The sequence below is a fragment of the Orycteropus afer genome, unplaced genomic scaffold (assembly GCF_000298275.1).
Source record: "Orycteropus afer afer isolate SDZICR_OR568_19922 unplaced genomic scaffold, OryAfe1.0 scaffold00020, whole genome shotgun sequence".
NCBI classification, from domain to species: domain Eukaryota; kingdom Metazoa; phylum Chordata; class Mammalia; order Tubulidentata; family Orycteropodidae; genus Orycteropus; species Orycteropus afer.
The window spans coordinates 7803999-7819806 of NW_006921607.1; the positions used below are offsets into that span (position 1 = coordinate 7803999).

At 41.4% G+C, this 15808-nt stretch overlaps 1 protein-coding gene across 1 annotated transcript in view; it reads right to left on the minus strand.

Annotated features, from left to right (window-relative positions):
- The window catches only part of COMMD7 (COMM domain containing 7), a 43745-nt gene that overhangs the window by 16329 nt on the left and 11608 nt on the right, over nt 1-15808 (minus strand). Inside the window, exons 2-3 of the mRNA XM_007934551.2 lie at nt 13606-13659; nt 13405-13507 (exon numbers count right to left, since the gene is read on the minus strand). Coding sequence (XP_007932742.1) covers nt 13405-13507; nt 13606-13659 — 157 coding nt within the window. The remainder of the gene's footprint in view (nt 1-13404; nt 13508-13605; nt 13660-15808) is intronic.

Sequence of the window (15808 nt, forward strand, 5' to 3'; positions counted from 1 at the left end):
AAAAAAAAAAAAAAAGACTTAACAGACCATGTCTATCTTGTCAAACCACAGCTTCCCTTCACTCAAAAACCCTCTAATAGCCCTAGTTTCATTTCACAATAAAATCCAAAGCCTTTACAATTCCCTGCATGATCTGGCCTCCTCTAGGACACCTATGCTCTCCCCTTTACTTACCCTGTAGCATGGTACCAGACAGGATCCTACCTCTGGGCATTTGTGCTTGCTGTTCCCCTCACTGGGAACACCCTTCCTCAAATCCTCACATGGCTCAATCCCTCACTTCATTCAGGCTGCTCTGAAGAGATCCCTGACCACTTACCTAAAACTTTACTACCTTTCACTTGTGCCCTTATTTTTTAAAAAAAAAAAACAAACACCTCACTGCCATCAAGTCAATTTCAACTCATACCAATCCCTTTTGGGTTTCTGAGGTGGCAAATCTTTATGGAAGTTGATTGCCCAGTCTTCTTTCCATGGAGTGGCTGACGGGTTTGATCTGCCAACTTTCTGGTTAGCAGTCAAGTGCCTTAGGCACTATGCCACCAGAGCTCCTGTGCTCTTACACATGCTGTATTTCTCTGCACTGCGTTTGTATCTATCCAGCTTTCAGTTATATATTTATTGTCGATTTCCCACTAGAAATATCAGCTCACTGAGAACAAGGACTTGGCTCGTTTTGTCCAATGCTGAATCCCAAGCTTCTAGAAACTGCCTGGCACTGTTTCTTGGTTGGCACTCAATATACAGATGCTGAATGAAAGAATCCATACAATGGAATACTATATAGTCCTTCAAAGAATGAGGTAGAGCTTGGTGTGCCAATTTGAAAGCTATAACTAAAAGAAAAAGGGGCAAAACAGTCTACACAGTATGATCCCTTTAGTGTAAATTAAAAGAGACATATGTAATATACACTTATTTATATCTTTAATTATATTCTTATCCAGTAGCTAAGCTGGCAAACACATTTTTTCTAAACAGATACACAAGGAACTTAATAGTGGATATCTTTGGGGAAAGGAACTAGGTAAGGTGTCTTTTATTTTTTTATTTCCTTCCATTTTGTCATTTAAAAATTTTCTAACCACATCCAAACCAAAAAACCAAACACACTGCCATCGAGTTGGATCTGACTCAAAGCAACCGCTCCTTGGGTTTCAAGGCAATATCACTACGGAAGTAGATTGCCCAACCTTCCTTCCAAGGAGTGGCTGGTCGGTTTGAACCTCCAGCCTTCTGGTTAGCAGTCAAATGCCTTAGGCACTACGCCACCAGAGCTCCTATTCTAACCACATGCATGTAGTATTTTATTTTTCTGTGAAGGTAGAAGCATTGTGAGCCATTTTTGTTTCCTTTCTGATACTTTCCTGTAATTAAAAAATAAACATTACTGAAAAATAAAATAAAATAAAGTTAAATGAATTGCCCATTGCCACAACAGCCAGCAAGTGGCAGAGCCAAGTGGTTTACAGACTGTAGGGTCCCCAAATCCAAGCTCTTTCTACTCCAAGTCATTCAGATATGTTGTCCCAGTGAAGCAGTACAGGGCAGTGCCACAAAAGTCACCAACAAAGAGGGCTACTGAGCTACAAGGGCCAAAGCGCAAGCTTTCCTTTCTGTAGTCACCCTGGATGGGCAGGAGCCATACTTTAAAAATATGTTCTCATCATGCAAGGCGTCACACTCTCAACTTCTTTTTCAGCCTTTTCCTTTGCTGATTCCTGTGTCCTAAGAAAATGCCAGACACGTGACAGCCTGCAGCCTTGACTAGAAGTCAAGAAAATTATGTGAATTCCAAGGCTGGAGTCACTGGTACATGTCACTCAGGGAAGTATGAGAATGTCCTTCTCTAAACACAGATACTCATCTGGGATGGAATGCTTATAAAGTCCTGGAGCACCAGTTTCCACCAGAATAGTTACCTTAGTCAAACCCTCATTGTTGTAAAAGAGTCTGAGGGACAAGACAGAGAGAGGTTTATGTGACAGTGAAATTTCAGTTTTGCCCAAAACAGTTGAAAATTCAGCAATCAGTGTTCTGGCAAAAAAGTCTATGTAAGCTTATTCAGGGACCTCTGGTAGCATAGTGCCTAAGGCACTTGACTGCTAACCAGAAGGCTGATGGTTCAAACCCACCAGCCACTCCTCGGAAGGAAGGCTGGGCAATCTACTTCCATAGTGACTTGTTATGTGCTGTCATGTCAGACCTGACTCATAGTGACCCCTCCTAGGGTTGCCGAGGCAGTATCACTACGGAAGTAGATTGCCCCATCTTCCTTCCAAGGAGTGGCTGGTGGGTTTGAACCGCCAGCCTTCTGGTTAGCAGTCAAATGCCTTAAGCACTATGCTACCAGAGCTCCCACAGTGATACTGCCTCGGAAACCCAAGGAGGGGTGGCTATGAGTCAGGTCCGATTCCACGGCACACAACAACAACAAGCTTATTCAGCATAATAAGGAAAACCAAGGAATAGAATTAAGCCTTGGTGAAAATTCCCAGAGGAAGAAGAAGACAGGAAAGGGTGGCAAGCTGCATTCACTCAAGAATTACTGACCCTGAAGGCTGGCACGATGAATCCATCCTGAGAGGCTTGTGGAGGAACAGAGGTCACAGTCACTACACGTGTTCCCTGAGCAGTTGTCACATGCCAGTGCCAGACGCTAGGAGACATCAGTGAATTGAACAGACAACAATGTCCCTTCATGAGGCTTACTTTCTAAAGAGAAACACTGTAACAATAATATAACAAGTAAATCAGAGAAGAGTACTCAAAGATGAAAAGTGCCATGGAGGACAGTAGCAGAGTGTAGTGAAGCTGCAGGTCTTAGAGGGTATAGTTAAATTGTGTGTCAACTTGGCTGGGCCTGGTGTTGAGTGGCTGGGCGGCTAGATATACTTATTCCCAATAATAAGTTATTCTCACCAACTCTATGATGGAATCTACTGGAGCAGCTGAGTAGCTGCCTTAGGGATGTGGTCTGCTTCTGGTACGCAAGAAGGCAGCTTTTTTTTTTTTTTTTTTTTAGGATTTGGGTGAAGATTTACAGAGTAAATTCACTTTTCATACAGCAGTTCACATATACTTTGTCTCATGTCATTGACCAAAATTTACAATGCAGCAGCTCCCCTCCCACTTCCTCCCCATAGTTACCTCCTCCCAGTGTCCATCCCTTCATACTCTTCTGCACCCTGAGCTATCTCCCTGTGCATAAGCAGCCCTTCCTTCTCCCATGATTGTTCTCTCCAGGGCGTGTGTCTACTTGAGGTAAATGTTTAACTCACATGCCTGTACTTTGTTTGGCTGGAAACCACAGTTGTAGGTTCAATTCCAGACCTGAAGGGCAGTTAGGGGCCATAGTCTCAGTGGTTACACCAGGCTCTATTGGACCAGCAAACCTGGTCCCCACCAAGAAGGCAGCTTTTTGGCACACTCGGACCCTGTATGTAGCCAAGTCTTCATTCAGCAGCCTGCCACATTTCCTGCTGATCTTGGGACTGTCTCTGGACTTGAACTAGTCACTGCTATGTTGTTTGGTAATCTTGGGACTGCACCGTTTTATTTGTTGACCTGGAGTTTATCAGCTTCAGCAGCCAGCAGCTGTCTGAACTAAGAGAAGCAGCTTCAGTGGGCCAGGAGCAAGAGGCAGAGCTGAAGCCCAAGGTTGAGGGGTTTTTACCCAGCCCCTAGCACTGTTACTTAAAGTTCAGAATTCTAGCCTCCTAAACTGTAAGAGAATAAAACTCCTGTTTGCTTAAAACCAGCCATTTGTGGCATTTGTTAGAGTGGCACTAGGCCTAAGACATCTGACTGCTAACCGGAAGGCTGGCGGTTCAAACCCACCAGCCATTCCTCAGAAGGAAGGTTGGGCAATCTACTTCTGTAGTGATACCGCCTTGGAAATCCAAGGAAGGGTCGCTATGAATCGGATCTGACTTGACAGCAGTGAGTTTTTTCTCAGAGGTAAAAAAAAAAACCAAACAGGGGGCTTAGCTCAACATTTGATTAAATACCACTTGTGACTACCATTCCATATTGTCTATTCTTTTTTGCCCAACCACGAAGAATTCCTTGGGGTGTGGGGAAGGGGAGTCACCTTTTCATGAAAAACAATCAGTTACTGAGCACCCACAAGGGCAGGCACCTTGCTAAGCATTAAAATACAAACAGGCTTAAATAGTGCCCGTGCCACCAAGTTATCTAGTCTAGGAGACAATCCATGATCATAATAATGATGATAACCATAGCAGCAGTGTAGCTACCATTCACTGAAGAGAGTACTTTATGTTTATCTCTCTTGATCTTTATAACTATGTATGAGGTATTATTAGCTGTTTTGTAGCTGAAGAAACTGACTCTCAGAGAGGTTAGTGACTTGCTCAAGGTCTCACCCCGGTTAAGTAGCTATACTGACAAATAAGAATACAAGAGTCATCTAGCAACCAGAATCAATGTGGAGCCCTCTCTGGATCCGGATAGGAGCAACCAGCCATAAACAAACTAAGTGCAGGAGACAATGGGGGAATTTGAACAGTGGCTGCATATTTTTAGATGTGATAATGATGCAGTTTGATAAGGGAAAAAAATCCTTTATCTTTTAGAGCTACATAACAAGGTTTTTGGGATGAAATGATATGATATCTGAGATGTGCTTTAAAACAATTCAGTTTGTGAACCCTCATACACTGCTGGTAGGACTGTCAAGTGGTACAAGCACTGTGGAAAATGGTAAGGTGCTTCATCAAAAAGCTGGAAATAGAAATACCATATAATCCAGCAATCCCACTACTAGGTAGACATCCTAGAGAAATAAGGGATGTGACATGATATGCACACCCATGTTCATCACAGCACCATTCACAACAGCTAGCAAAAAGATGGAAACAACCTGAATGCCATCAATGGAGAAATGGATCAACAAACTATGGTACATACACACAACAGAATACTATGCAACATTAAAGAACAATGACAAAAATCTGCGAAACATCTCATAACGTCGATGAATTTAGAGGCCATTATGCTGAGTGAAGTTAGTTGATCACAAAAGGACTAATATTATATGAGACTACTATTCTAAAAAGTCAAGAGAAAGGCTTTCAAAGAAATTTCAAAGGAAATATTCTTTGATGGTTACCAGGAGTGGGTGGGGAAGGCAGGGTAAACCACTAACTAGAAGGTAGACACATGTTAACTTAGATGAAGGGAAAACTAATTAATTAATTAATTAATCCAGTTTGGAGAGCAGTGGGGAGAAGCAGGTGGGGTACAGATGAAACAATCTGGCCACAGACTGGTGTCTGCTCAAGTCAGGCTTTTAGGATTACGTACTAAATGTGTACAAATTGTTGAATGGAAAACCAATTTGCTATGTAAATTTTTACCCAAATCAGAGTAAAAAGAAAAAAAAAAAAAGAATTACAAACTAAATAGTAAAAGAACAAGTAGCAATGATTCATGAGGCTTTGAGCCAACTGCACAAGGCTCTAGCGCCAACTCTTCCTCTGTAAGATATTAAGCAAATCACTTACCCTTTTCTCTAAGCCTCAGTTTCTTCATCTCTAAAACAAAGGTTAGACCAGATCAGCACTTTACAAAGCTTTTACTTGACCACCTCCCTCCCCAAAAAAGAAGATTCTGTGGTTAAATATGTCTCAAAATTACTGGTTAAGCAGGTTTCTTTACTGAAGACTTTGCAGAGCCTGCCATATGTTAATGTGTATGTGAATCTCCAAGGTTCCAAGGCTGGGAGGGTCTGACCACTGAAGCCTTGTACTGACGGAAACCCCAACCTGGGGAAGACTGATTTGGAGGGTTCTTGAGGCCCCTTCAAGTCATAACAAGTTATACTTCTATAATGAGGTCTGACAACCAGGATAAGAGAGGAGGAGGACGGACAATGGAAGGCCTAAAGGGCTTTACATTTCAGATTAGATTGGGAAAGGTCTTAAGTGATAAACTGAGGGCTACAGATTTCATCACACATAGTAAGAAGCTGGGAGGAGCAGCAGGGTCCAAGTTATACCGTAGGAGTACTACAGGGCAAAATGGAGACTAGGATGGGAGAACAGAGGTGGGGATCTGGTCAGATATTCCTGGCATAACCAGGCATGAAGGGTAGGAGCTTGTTTTGTGATGGCAGCCTTCAGGGCTAGAAAGCAAAGGACACAGAATGAGGCCAAGGGATGAGAAAGAGGCCAAGAGACTTCTAAGCAACAACCTCAGCTTCTTAGGAGAGACTCTGGCAGAAATGAGGAGTTCAAGCAGGAAAATCCTACAGGAAAAGTCAAACTGCCATGAGGGAAATATCTGTGCAAAAAATTAAAGGAAAACAAACAGGAACTGTTGAGAGCTGAGAAGTTAAACAAACCAAAGTACTGCCATCAAGTCAATTCCAACTCATAACAACTCTATAGGACAGAGCAGAATTGCCCTATAGGGTTTCCAAGGCTGTAAATCATTTACAGAAGCAGACTGCCTCATCCTTCTCCCATGGAGTGGCTGGCTGGTGGTTCAAACCGCCAACCTTTTGGTTAGCAGTCAAATGCCTTAACCACTGCACCACCAGAGCTGCCTTCAGCACACCAGAGACCTCAATTCTAGAACTTGGAGGCATTCTGTGGTCAGAAGATGAATTCAGATCCTCTCCATTGTGTTGTTGCTGTTGTGTGCCGTCGAGTCGCCCCCGACTCATAGCAACCCCTCCTTGGGTTGCCGAGGCAGTATCACTACGGAAGTAGATTGCCCAACCTTCCTTTTGAGGCGTGGTTGGTGGGTTTGAACCGCCAGCCTTCTGGTTAGCAGTCAAATGCCTTAGGCACTAGGCTACCAGAGCTCCTATCCTCTCCGTTAGGTGAAGAAAAGTTCAGTCTCATAATCTGATATTGAGGCATAAGATTGAAAACTAGCTTAACTACCAATAATTAAAGGCTAGTTTATTAAGCACCCTATTAAGTGACTGTATAAAATTAACTCATTTATCGTTAACAATAGAAGTTCTCGTGGTACAGTGGATGAGGCACTTCCATAGTGATACTGCCTCAGAAACCCAAGGAGGGGTTGTTATGAGCTGGGTCCGACTCAACAGCAGTGAGTTTGGTTTTGGTTTGTGATCCCTAACAACAATATCAAGAACTGCTCTTATTCAACAAATATGAACCCTTTTGCATATACAGTACTGAGTTGTCAGTGAAAGCAAACATGGGTATATGGACAGATAGATAGGAGGACAGGCTAAACAATTAGCTATGTCTAAATGGGGAGTGTATCCAAGAACATATATAGGGTTGGCAGACAATGGGCCTATAAGTTTATGTAATGATCAGAATTCCCAGGTGTATAGTAGAGCTGACAAGGGGCAAGGTTATGGTCATTGCTTGGTCACAGCCAGCTACCCAGAGCGACCGAGTAGTTGATCCTGCAGGCTTGGGACCATAGTCGCAGGGGACATCAAGCTCAATTGGCATAACATACTATACAAAACATTGTTCCACCGCCTACTTTGGCGAGTAGCGACTGGGATCTTAAAAGCTAGTAAGCTGCCATCTAGATGCAACAATGGGTCTCTCCTCGTCAAGAAGAAGAAAATCAAAATTAATGGAAACAATCAGTCCTAGTGACTGGTACACCATCTGATCTGCAACTTATACAACTATGACACCAGAAGAACTAGATGGTGCCCGGCTACCACTGTCATCCACTTGGAAGGGATGTAGGAGATCCTGCATAGAGAGGGAGAACAATGGGGAACAAAACTCAAAATCATTTGGAGGCAAAAAAAAAAAAAAAAAGAGAAGGGGGGGACAAGGTTTGCTGGTCCAATAGAGCCTGGTAGAACCACTGAGACTATGGCCCCTAGCTGCCCTGCAGGTCTAGAATTGAAGCCACACCTGTGGTTTCCAGCCAAACAAATACAGGCATGTGAATTAAACATTTACCTCAAGTAGACACATGCCCTGGAGAGAACAATCATGGGAGAAAGAAGGGCTGCTTATGCACAGGGAGACAGCTCAGGGCGCAGAAGAGTATGGAGGGATGGACACTGGGAGGAGGTAACTATGGGGAGGAAGTGGGAGGGGAGCTGTTGCATTGTAAATTTTGGTCAATGACATGAGACAAAGTATATTATGTGAACTGCTGTATGAAAAGTGAATTTATGTAAATCTTTACCCAAATCCTAATTAAAAAAAAAAAAAAAAAAAGTGAATTTACTCTGTAAATCTTCACCCAAATCAAAATCAAATTAAAAAAAAAAAAAAGAACTGCTCTTACTACTCTGTTTTTCAGATAAGAAACTCAGGGTGACTTTCAGATAAGACAAAAGGTTCAGGGTCAAATGGCTTCATTAGCTCATGTGAACAAAATTCCAATCTGAGTGAACCTGCAACGCCCATCTCTAGACTGGATGGTAGGAGCTCCTCAGTGTTGTCTGCAGCTACAACAAATGATCTGCCAGCACACCTTCCACCAGCCTAGCAGCCTCTTCACCACCTGCCTTTGGACCTCTGGCCTCACCTTGCTCATAATGGACCCCAACTGCTCCTGCACCACTGGTGGCTCTTGTACCCGTACTAGCTTCTGCAAATGTGAAGAGTGCAAATGCACCTCCTCCAAGAAGAGTTGCTGCTCCTATACTGCCCTGTGAGCTTTACTAAGTGCAACCAGTGCTGCATCTGCAAAAGGGCATCAAACAAGGGCAGATGCTGCCCCTGACAGGGGAGAGTCCTACACTCAGAACCTCTACAAACTGGATTTTTTCTCATACAACCCTAATCTGTTTGCTACCTACATCCATTTTTCTATGAACAATAATAAAGTGTTGACATTAAAAAAAGAAGATGAAGAAAGAAAAAAATTACATGTTATTAATACTGATAATCGAGCCTACTTAAAAATACAAACCCAATATCCCCCGAGAGGGCGAGAACATCTCCTAAATTCAGTTCAATTCATCCAGCATAAGGAGTCCCTGGGTGGCACAAATGGTCAAGCCAAAAAGTTGGTGATTTGAACCCACTCAGAAATGTCTGGGAAGACAGGCTTGGCAACCTGCTTCCAAAAGGTCAGAGCCTTGGAAAGTCCATGGAGTAGTTCTACTCTAAACGGAAAATTGCAGTGAGTCAAAAGTAACTTGATGGCAACTAATACCACCACCAGCCAGTATGCACTTGCTGTATGTCATCACTTTGCTTGAAACCATGGCTTAGGACCCACCCCAGATTACGGGGAACTAACTATCTGTTAAGGAGCCCTGGTAGAGCACTGGTTAAGTGCTTAGCTGCTAACTGAACCCACCAGCCACTCCACAGAATAAAGATGTAGCAGTTTACTTTTGTACAGACTATAGCATTAGAAACGCTATGGGGGAGTTCTGCTCTGTCCTAAAGGGTTCCTATGAGTCAGAATCTACTTGACAGCAACTGGTTTAGTTTTTATGTTTAAATACATGTTAGAGTCACAAGACAGACACATGTAAAACAGTATGAGTAACAGAAAACTATAAATGACTATGGCCCAAAATGATACGTGCAAACAAACAACATATCTCAGAAGTTGAGAGGAAGGGGTGATCACAGTGCATGGAAATGGTTTAGGAAGGTTTTCTGAACGGGACAGCTCAGGGGCTGGAGTTCAAGAGGTGGGAATGACTGACGGTAGTCTGACAGAATGTAGTAGAGTAGTGGGTAGAGATGAGAAAGTCAGGAAATGGAGGCAGGGACACTAGACAGGGGTCACCTGAAAGTTAGTGTCCACAACGCCTATTGGGTAGATAAATCTCTACCTTCAAACAAATCCATTACCAAAGCTGTAGGCCAGAAAATGGAATAAATCCTTCTTCTTCCTCACTCTGAACATCTATACTACAGAAATACATACATGAGTATAAGAATATTGTATGAATGTTCACCACAACATTGTTTAAAAAGTGAGAAATGAGAACTAAAATGTCCAGCAATAGGAAAGGGATTAACTAAAAGAAGACACATTTATTCTATACCACAACCATTAAGAGAACACAGCTGAACAATATATACTGGTGTGGAAAGATCTCCATGACATTCAAGGTGTGAAAAACTCAAGTTGTAGAGCAATTTTGTGGTGTGCTATTATTTATGAAAAACTAAAAACTATATGACTATACATGTACATATCTGCTAAAGTATACATGAAAGATAAAAGGGTATATGCCAAAACTATACTGTGATTACCTCTAGGGACAAAAGTAGGATGAGCTTGGGGAAGGAGAATAAAAGAGATCTTACTTTTGACTCTCTATAGCTCTGCACCTTTTAAATGTTTATAACGAAAACTTATTCCTATATTAAAAAGGACTTCAATCTCATCCAGCCTTGTGGTTTGCAGATCTTTAACCTGCCATGACGGCAAAGAATGCAAGAATCACAAAAAGAAAAGATTAAAAATTTCACATTTGGAAGAAACCTCAGGGATGTTCTGGTTCAATCCCCCAGAACGTCATGAGCACAAAACAGTACAGGGGCGATAAACACCCTCTCACCTCTGAGGCCTACTTCCCACCACATTTTGTTATCGAAACTTTGTATTTCCACAGAGACCAAGTGCTTTCTGTTCAACCCAGCCTCCACACTTTCTCCCCCTTCCCATTTACTGGCATAAAATACACTGCCTGCCTCCCCTCCCCTTCTACCTTTTAGCTACACTGGTGTAAAAAAATGTAAAACAAACAAACAAAAAAATTATGAAATAACTGTGGTGTGTTAAAGATAGAAGAAAAACTGGAAATCTGATTCCACATGTTTGGTAATTGCTTGGGTTGGGGGCTGGAGGAACAGGGGACCACTTTGGGAGGAAGGAATAGCATTCTGCCCAGATCGCCTCTATCCCATGGAGACCATGTTTTGGGGATGGGAGCTGGCATCTGGTGACCCTTCAACTCTTCTGGCCAGGTGCTTTACTGTCAATTTTTATGGAATGCAAAGGTTCCCCCTACCCCTTAAAACCTTACACAAACTTCTACATCTTATACAAAAAACAAATAAAAAGAAGCTAAGACATAGTTAAAAATAACAAAATAAAATAGGGCAGAGGGAAAGAACTTCACTAAGATATGGGACGGTGCCAGACAGAAACAAACAAATTAAGCCCCCAACTCTTGATACACCTTTGGTCTGAGATCTTAGGAAGTTCAGCTTATCACTCATCTTTAACATGTACAAATAAGAACAACTCAAAGCATGAAGTACTCAGGAATAAATATAACCAACGACACAAAAGACCCATATGAAGAAAACTACAAAACACTATTACAAGAAACCAAAAAAGACGTATATAAATGCTCGTGCACAGAAGACTTAACATTGTGAAAATAGCAATACTCAAAGTGATCTACAGATACAATATAATCCAGATATAGAGTCCATCATCCTTCTATAAAGAAATGGAAAAGCCAGTCACTGACTTTATATGGAAAGGAAAAAGACTCTGAATAAGTAAGTACTAGTAAAGAAGAAAAACAAAGTAGGAGGCCTCGCAGTCCCCAATCTCAAAACCACTATACCATGGTATTAAAACAGTCTGGTACTGTTACAAGCACACAGAGACCAATGGAACAGAACTGAGAATCCAGAAGTAAATCCATCAACCTATGGACAGCTGATCTTTGAAAAAGGCTAAAACTCATTATTTGGGGAAGAGATGAACTGTTTAATAAATGGGGCTGGCAAAACTGGGTATCTATTTGCAGAAAAATGAAACAGGACCCATATCTCTTACCATATACAAAAAATGAAGTCAAATTAGATCAAAGATCTGAACATAAAACCAAAAACCATAAAGACCATCAAAGAAAAAATAAGAATAAACTCAGGACCCCTAATTTAGGACATAAATACACTATTAAATATAACTAAAAATATACAAACACCAGAAGACAAAATAGATGACTGGGACCTCCTAAAAATTAAGACACTTTTGAGCAGCTAAAGATTTCATCAAAAGAGTAAAAAGAGAACCCAGAATAAGAAAGTTTTCACAATGACATATCTGACAAGGGGCTAATCTCTAATATTTAGAGAAAACTTCAATACCTTAACAACAAAAAGACAAATAATACAATTAAAAAATGGTCAGAGGACATGTAGATACTTCACTGAAGAAGACATTCAGGCAGCTAACAAACACATGAAGAAATTCTCATGATCATTAGTCATTAGAGAGATGCAAATTAAAACAACAAGATATCACCTCACCCCAGCACTAACAGCAAAGTTCAAAAAAACAGAAAACAACAAATGCTCATGAGGTTATGGAGAGACTGGAACCCTCATATACTACCAGTAGACTGTAAAATGGTGCAACCACCTGGGAAATGGTATGGTGTTTCCTCAAAAAGCTAGAAATAGAAATGCCATACAATCTAACAATCCCACTACTAGATATATATCCTATAGAAATAAGAGTCATGACATGAACAGATAAATGTATACCAATGTTCATCAAAGCACTCACAATAGTAGAAAGATGGAAACAACCTAAATGCTGTTAACAGAGGAACAGATCAACAAACTAAGGTATATACACACAATGGAATAGTATAACATTAAAGAACAATGATGAATCTGTGAAACACCTCATAACATAGATCAACTTAGAGGCCATTATGCTGAGTGACATTAGCCAATCACAAAAGGACAAATACTGTATGAGACCACTATTGTAATAAGTCAAGAAAAGCATTTCACAAAAAAAAAGAAACATCCTTTGATGGTTACCAGGGGTGGGTGTGAAAGGGAGAATAAACCACCAACTAGAGGGAAGACACATATTAACATGAGTGAAAGGAGAAAAAAAGTTAAAATAAATACAATTCTCCCACCTGGGATGCTGTTTTACCTCGTCTCAGACGGGTCAACATTGGCCTGTTCTTTAAGACTGAATTTAAAAATTTTAAACAATCTAAGTCATTTTCCTTTACTCTAAATAACGTAAATTCTTGTTTCAGTTAGACAAATCAGCAAAATCTTATTTATGGTTAATCTCTTATCTATTGAAATGTTTTGCTATAATGTGGGAAAATGTAAATCTTTTTCATGATTTCTATCAATGTGAGATATAATTCTGACTTTTAAAAAAATAAGACATTGTCAAATCGTTACAAGTGTCAGAATATTTGCCATCAATTTCCATTACTTACCACATACAAGGTGAGACAACAGCTAGAGAACTAGGCCAGGGTGTGCACTGCATTGGAGCTGTGCTGCTCTACACAGCACCTCCATTACAGACACCACGCTACCATTACCTGTTGACTTGGTTTCCCTGCCGAGACTACTGTGCGTGCCCCACCCATGTCTGGTTCATGCTTATGGACTCTGTGGAGTGAAGAGTGTCAGGTAATGTCCCTGGCCAGGCTGCTCAGAGGCCACTTACCATACAGGACCAGCAGGAGGCTTTTCACAATGCCTCTGAGGGGGCCAAGACTTATCTGATTGGTGCTGGCAAATTCAGAGAGTTGAGCCTGAAACCGTTCCACCTGCACAAGGAAAGAGTACAAACCAGCCTTTACTTTCTGAGCATCTCAGGACCACAGACCCCCCACTCAGGAACTCTCTTTATCACAAAGTACTTCACCTCTTTTGGCTCCATGAGGAAGTGGAAAAGCACTTCTGTCAGGGCTGAGAACTGCTGTGAAGAGAGTAACACAGAACATCAGCACAATTCCTATTCTCTCATCAGTGTTCACCAGTCCATCCAACCACAGACTCTTGAGAGAAAAAGCAAAATCCCAAAATCCGACAAGTATCAACCCCACGCAGGGTTCACATTTTTAACCCTGACAGCCTTTTTCTCCTCCTTCTCTTTCACAATCGTGGCTTCAAAAGTTGTGAAACTTCTCAGTAGCCATAAATGAACTCTATCAAGTTCATTTTAAGAAAATGTTTTACTATTGCCCAAGAATTAGCCAGCAAGTCTTCAGAAACAGTATCACTGTGTATAGTTGCTAGGCTTTCAAGTGATTTCAGAATCAGGATACAGACTGAGTACAGTCCCTGGCCACAAGCTTACTGATGACAAGACTAGGTCTACCTCCTCCTTGCTGTCCTGGACCAGAGTTGGCATATGTTATGAACAACAAACCACGGGAAGAAGAGAGGCAGAGTGGTTATGAGTGTGGGTTTTGGAGTTAGATCTAGTTTGAATCATCTCTACTGCCTATAACTAGCTGTGTTTCTGGGCAAGTTAGGAATGAACAAGAAAATGTTGAGGAGACAGGGATTGTGGCATAGCAGGCAAAGGCTGACAACAGAGGGAGGGTATAAGGATTACCAGGGCCATGGAACCTGCTTCCCAAATCTGTTATATGAAGCAGAAATAGCCTCCTCCACAAGGCATTCTGGTGGTGCACTGACTGCTAACCAGAAGGTCGGCGTTTAAAGCCACCAGCTGCTGCTCTGTGGAAGGAACATGGGGCAATCTACTTCCATGAAGATTTACCTCCTCAGAAACCCAGAGTGAGAGTCACTGTAAGTTGGAATCAACTCATGGCAGTGAGTTTGGTTTGGTTTCGTTTATAGCAAGGGGGAGGTCATAATACAGAGGAAGTATGCACTAAACTCAAAGCAGAGATTCAAAAAGAAAACATAATTATGTCCCAGAATACAAAGCATAAATTTAGGAATAGGATAATTAAATCATGGGGACAAAAGAAAGTTTGCACTGTCTCATATATTTTTGGACGCTTGTCCAAATGACACAATGATATTCATAATATATTACACAAAAAAAGTTTTGTTTCGGGTATGAATGACATGATCTCATTGCTTTAAAACATACTTTTAAATGTAGTATCCCAGCCATGCCATGCCAGACTTATAAGCTACGGAACTATGAACTAATAAACAAGTGTTGTTTTAATAAAAAAAAAAAGAAAGTAATGTCCCAATAAAATATATGTATATATTTTGAAACAATAATTAATCTTAAAGTTGCAAATGTTCAAAATACCCACCATTAGTGCCAATATACGAGCAATTATATCATCTGAAAAACATTTATATTTTTGGGGGACACTTGGGAGGTGTATGTTGAGGGGCTGTATGTGCAGGTGTATGTGCACAAGGGTCCAAATATACACACATACACACACACACACAGTCTAAAGCAGAAATCGCCAGAATTTCAACGATAGTTACTTCAGTGTGGTAGGATTTGGGGCAATATTATTTTCTTCTATTTCTTCTGTTTGTCTCTGTCTTTTCTGGGGTTTGCCCTCGCCAGTAAACAGTAAATTTTAACCTTTTACTCCACACTGTCTTGGAGCAACAGTCTCTGATTTATGTGTTAATCCTCTTTTCTCTTTATTGGCATCATATCCTCATTTTCCATGCTCCTTACTGATGCGCACTGTGGCACAACAGGAAAAAACTGAGGCATTAGAGTTCAAAAGACCCAGATGTGAATCAGTGTCCTGCGACTGATGCTACTGACCAGCCATGTGACCTTGGGCAAGTTACTAAGCATCTCTGTCTCAGTCCTCATAGGGAAAACAGTTAATAACATGTAGCTTCTAGAACAGTACTCAAGATGGCACATGCAAGGCCCCAGCAGAGGGCCAGGCTAGAAGCTAAACAGTGGCAGTTATGATCGTCAGAAGTAGGTCCTTATACCATCTACCCACCTTCCTGGAGCAATACACTGTTTAAAAGAAAAGAAAAAGACTGTGTGAGATGCTTTAGCTCATAGTCCCCGAAGTTGTCTACGAAGCGTGTCTGTCAAATGCATCACTTCTCTGCTATGACACACTAAACTCTACCCCACCCCCAACAGGGCTCTG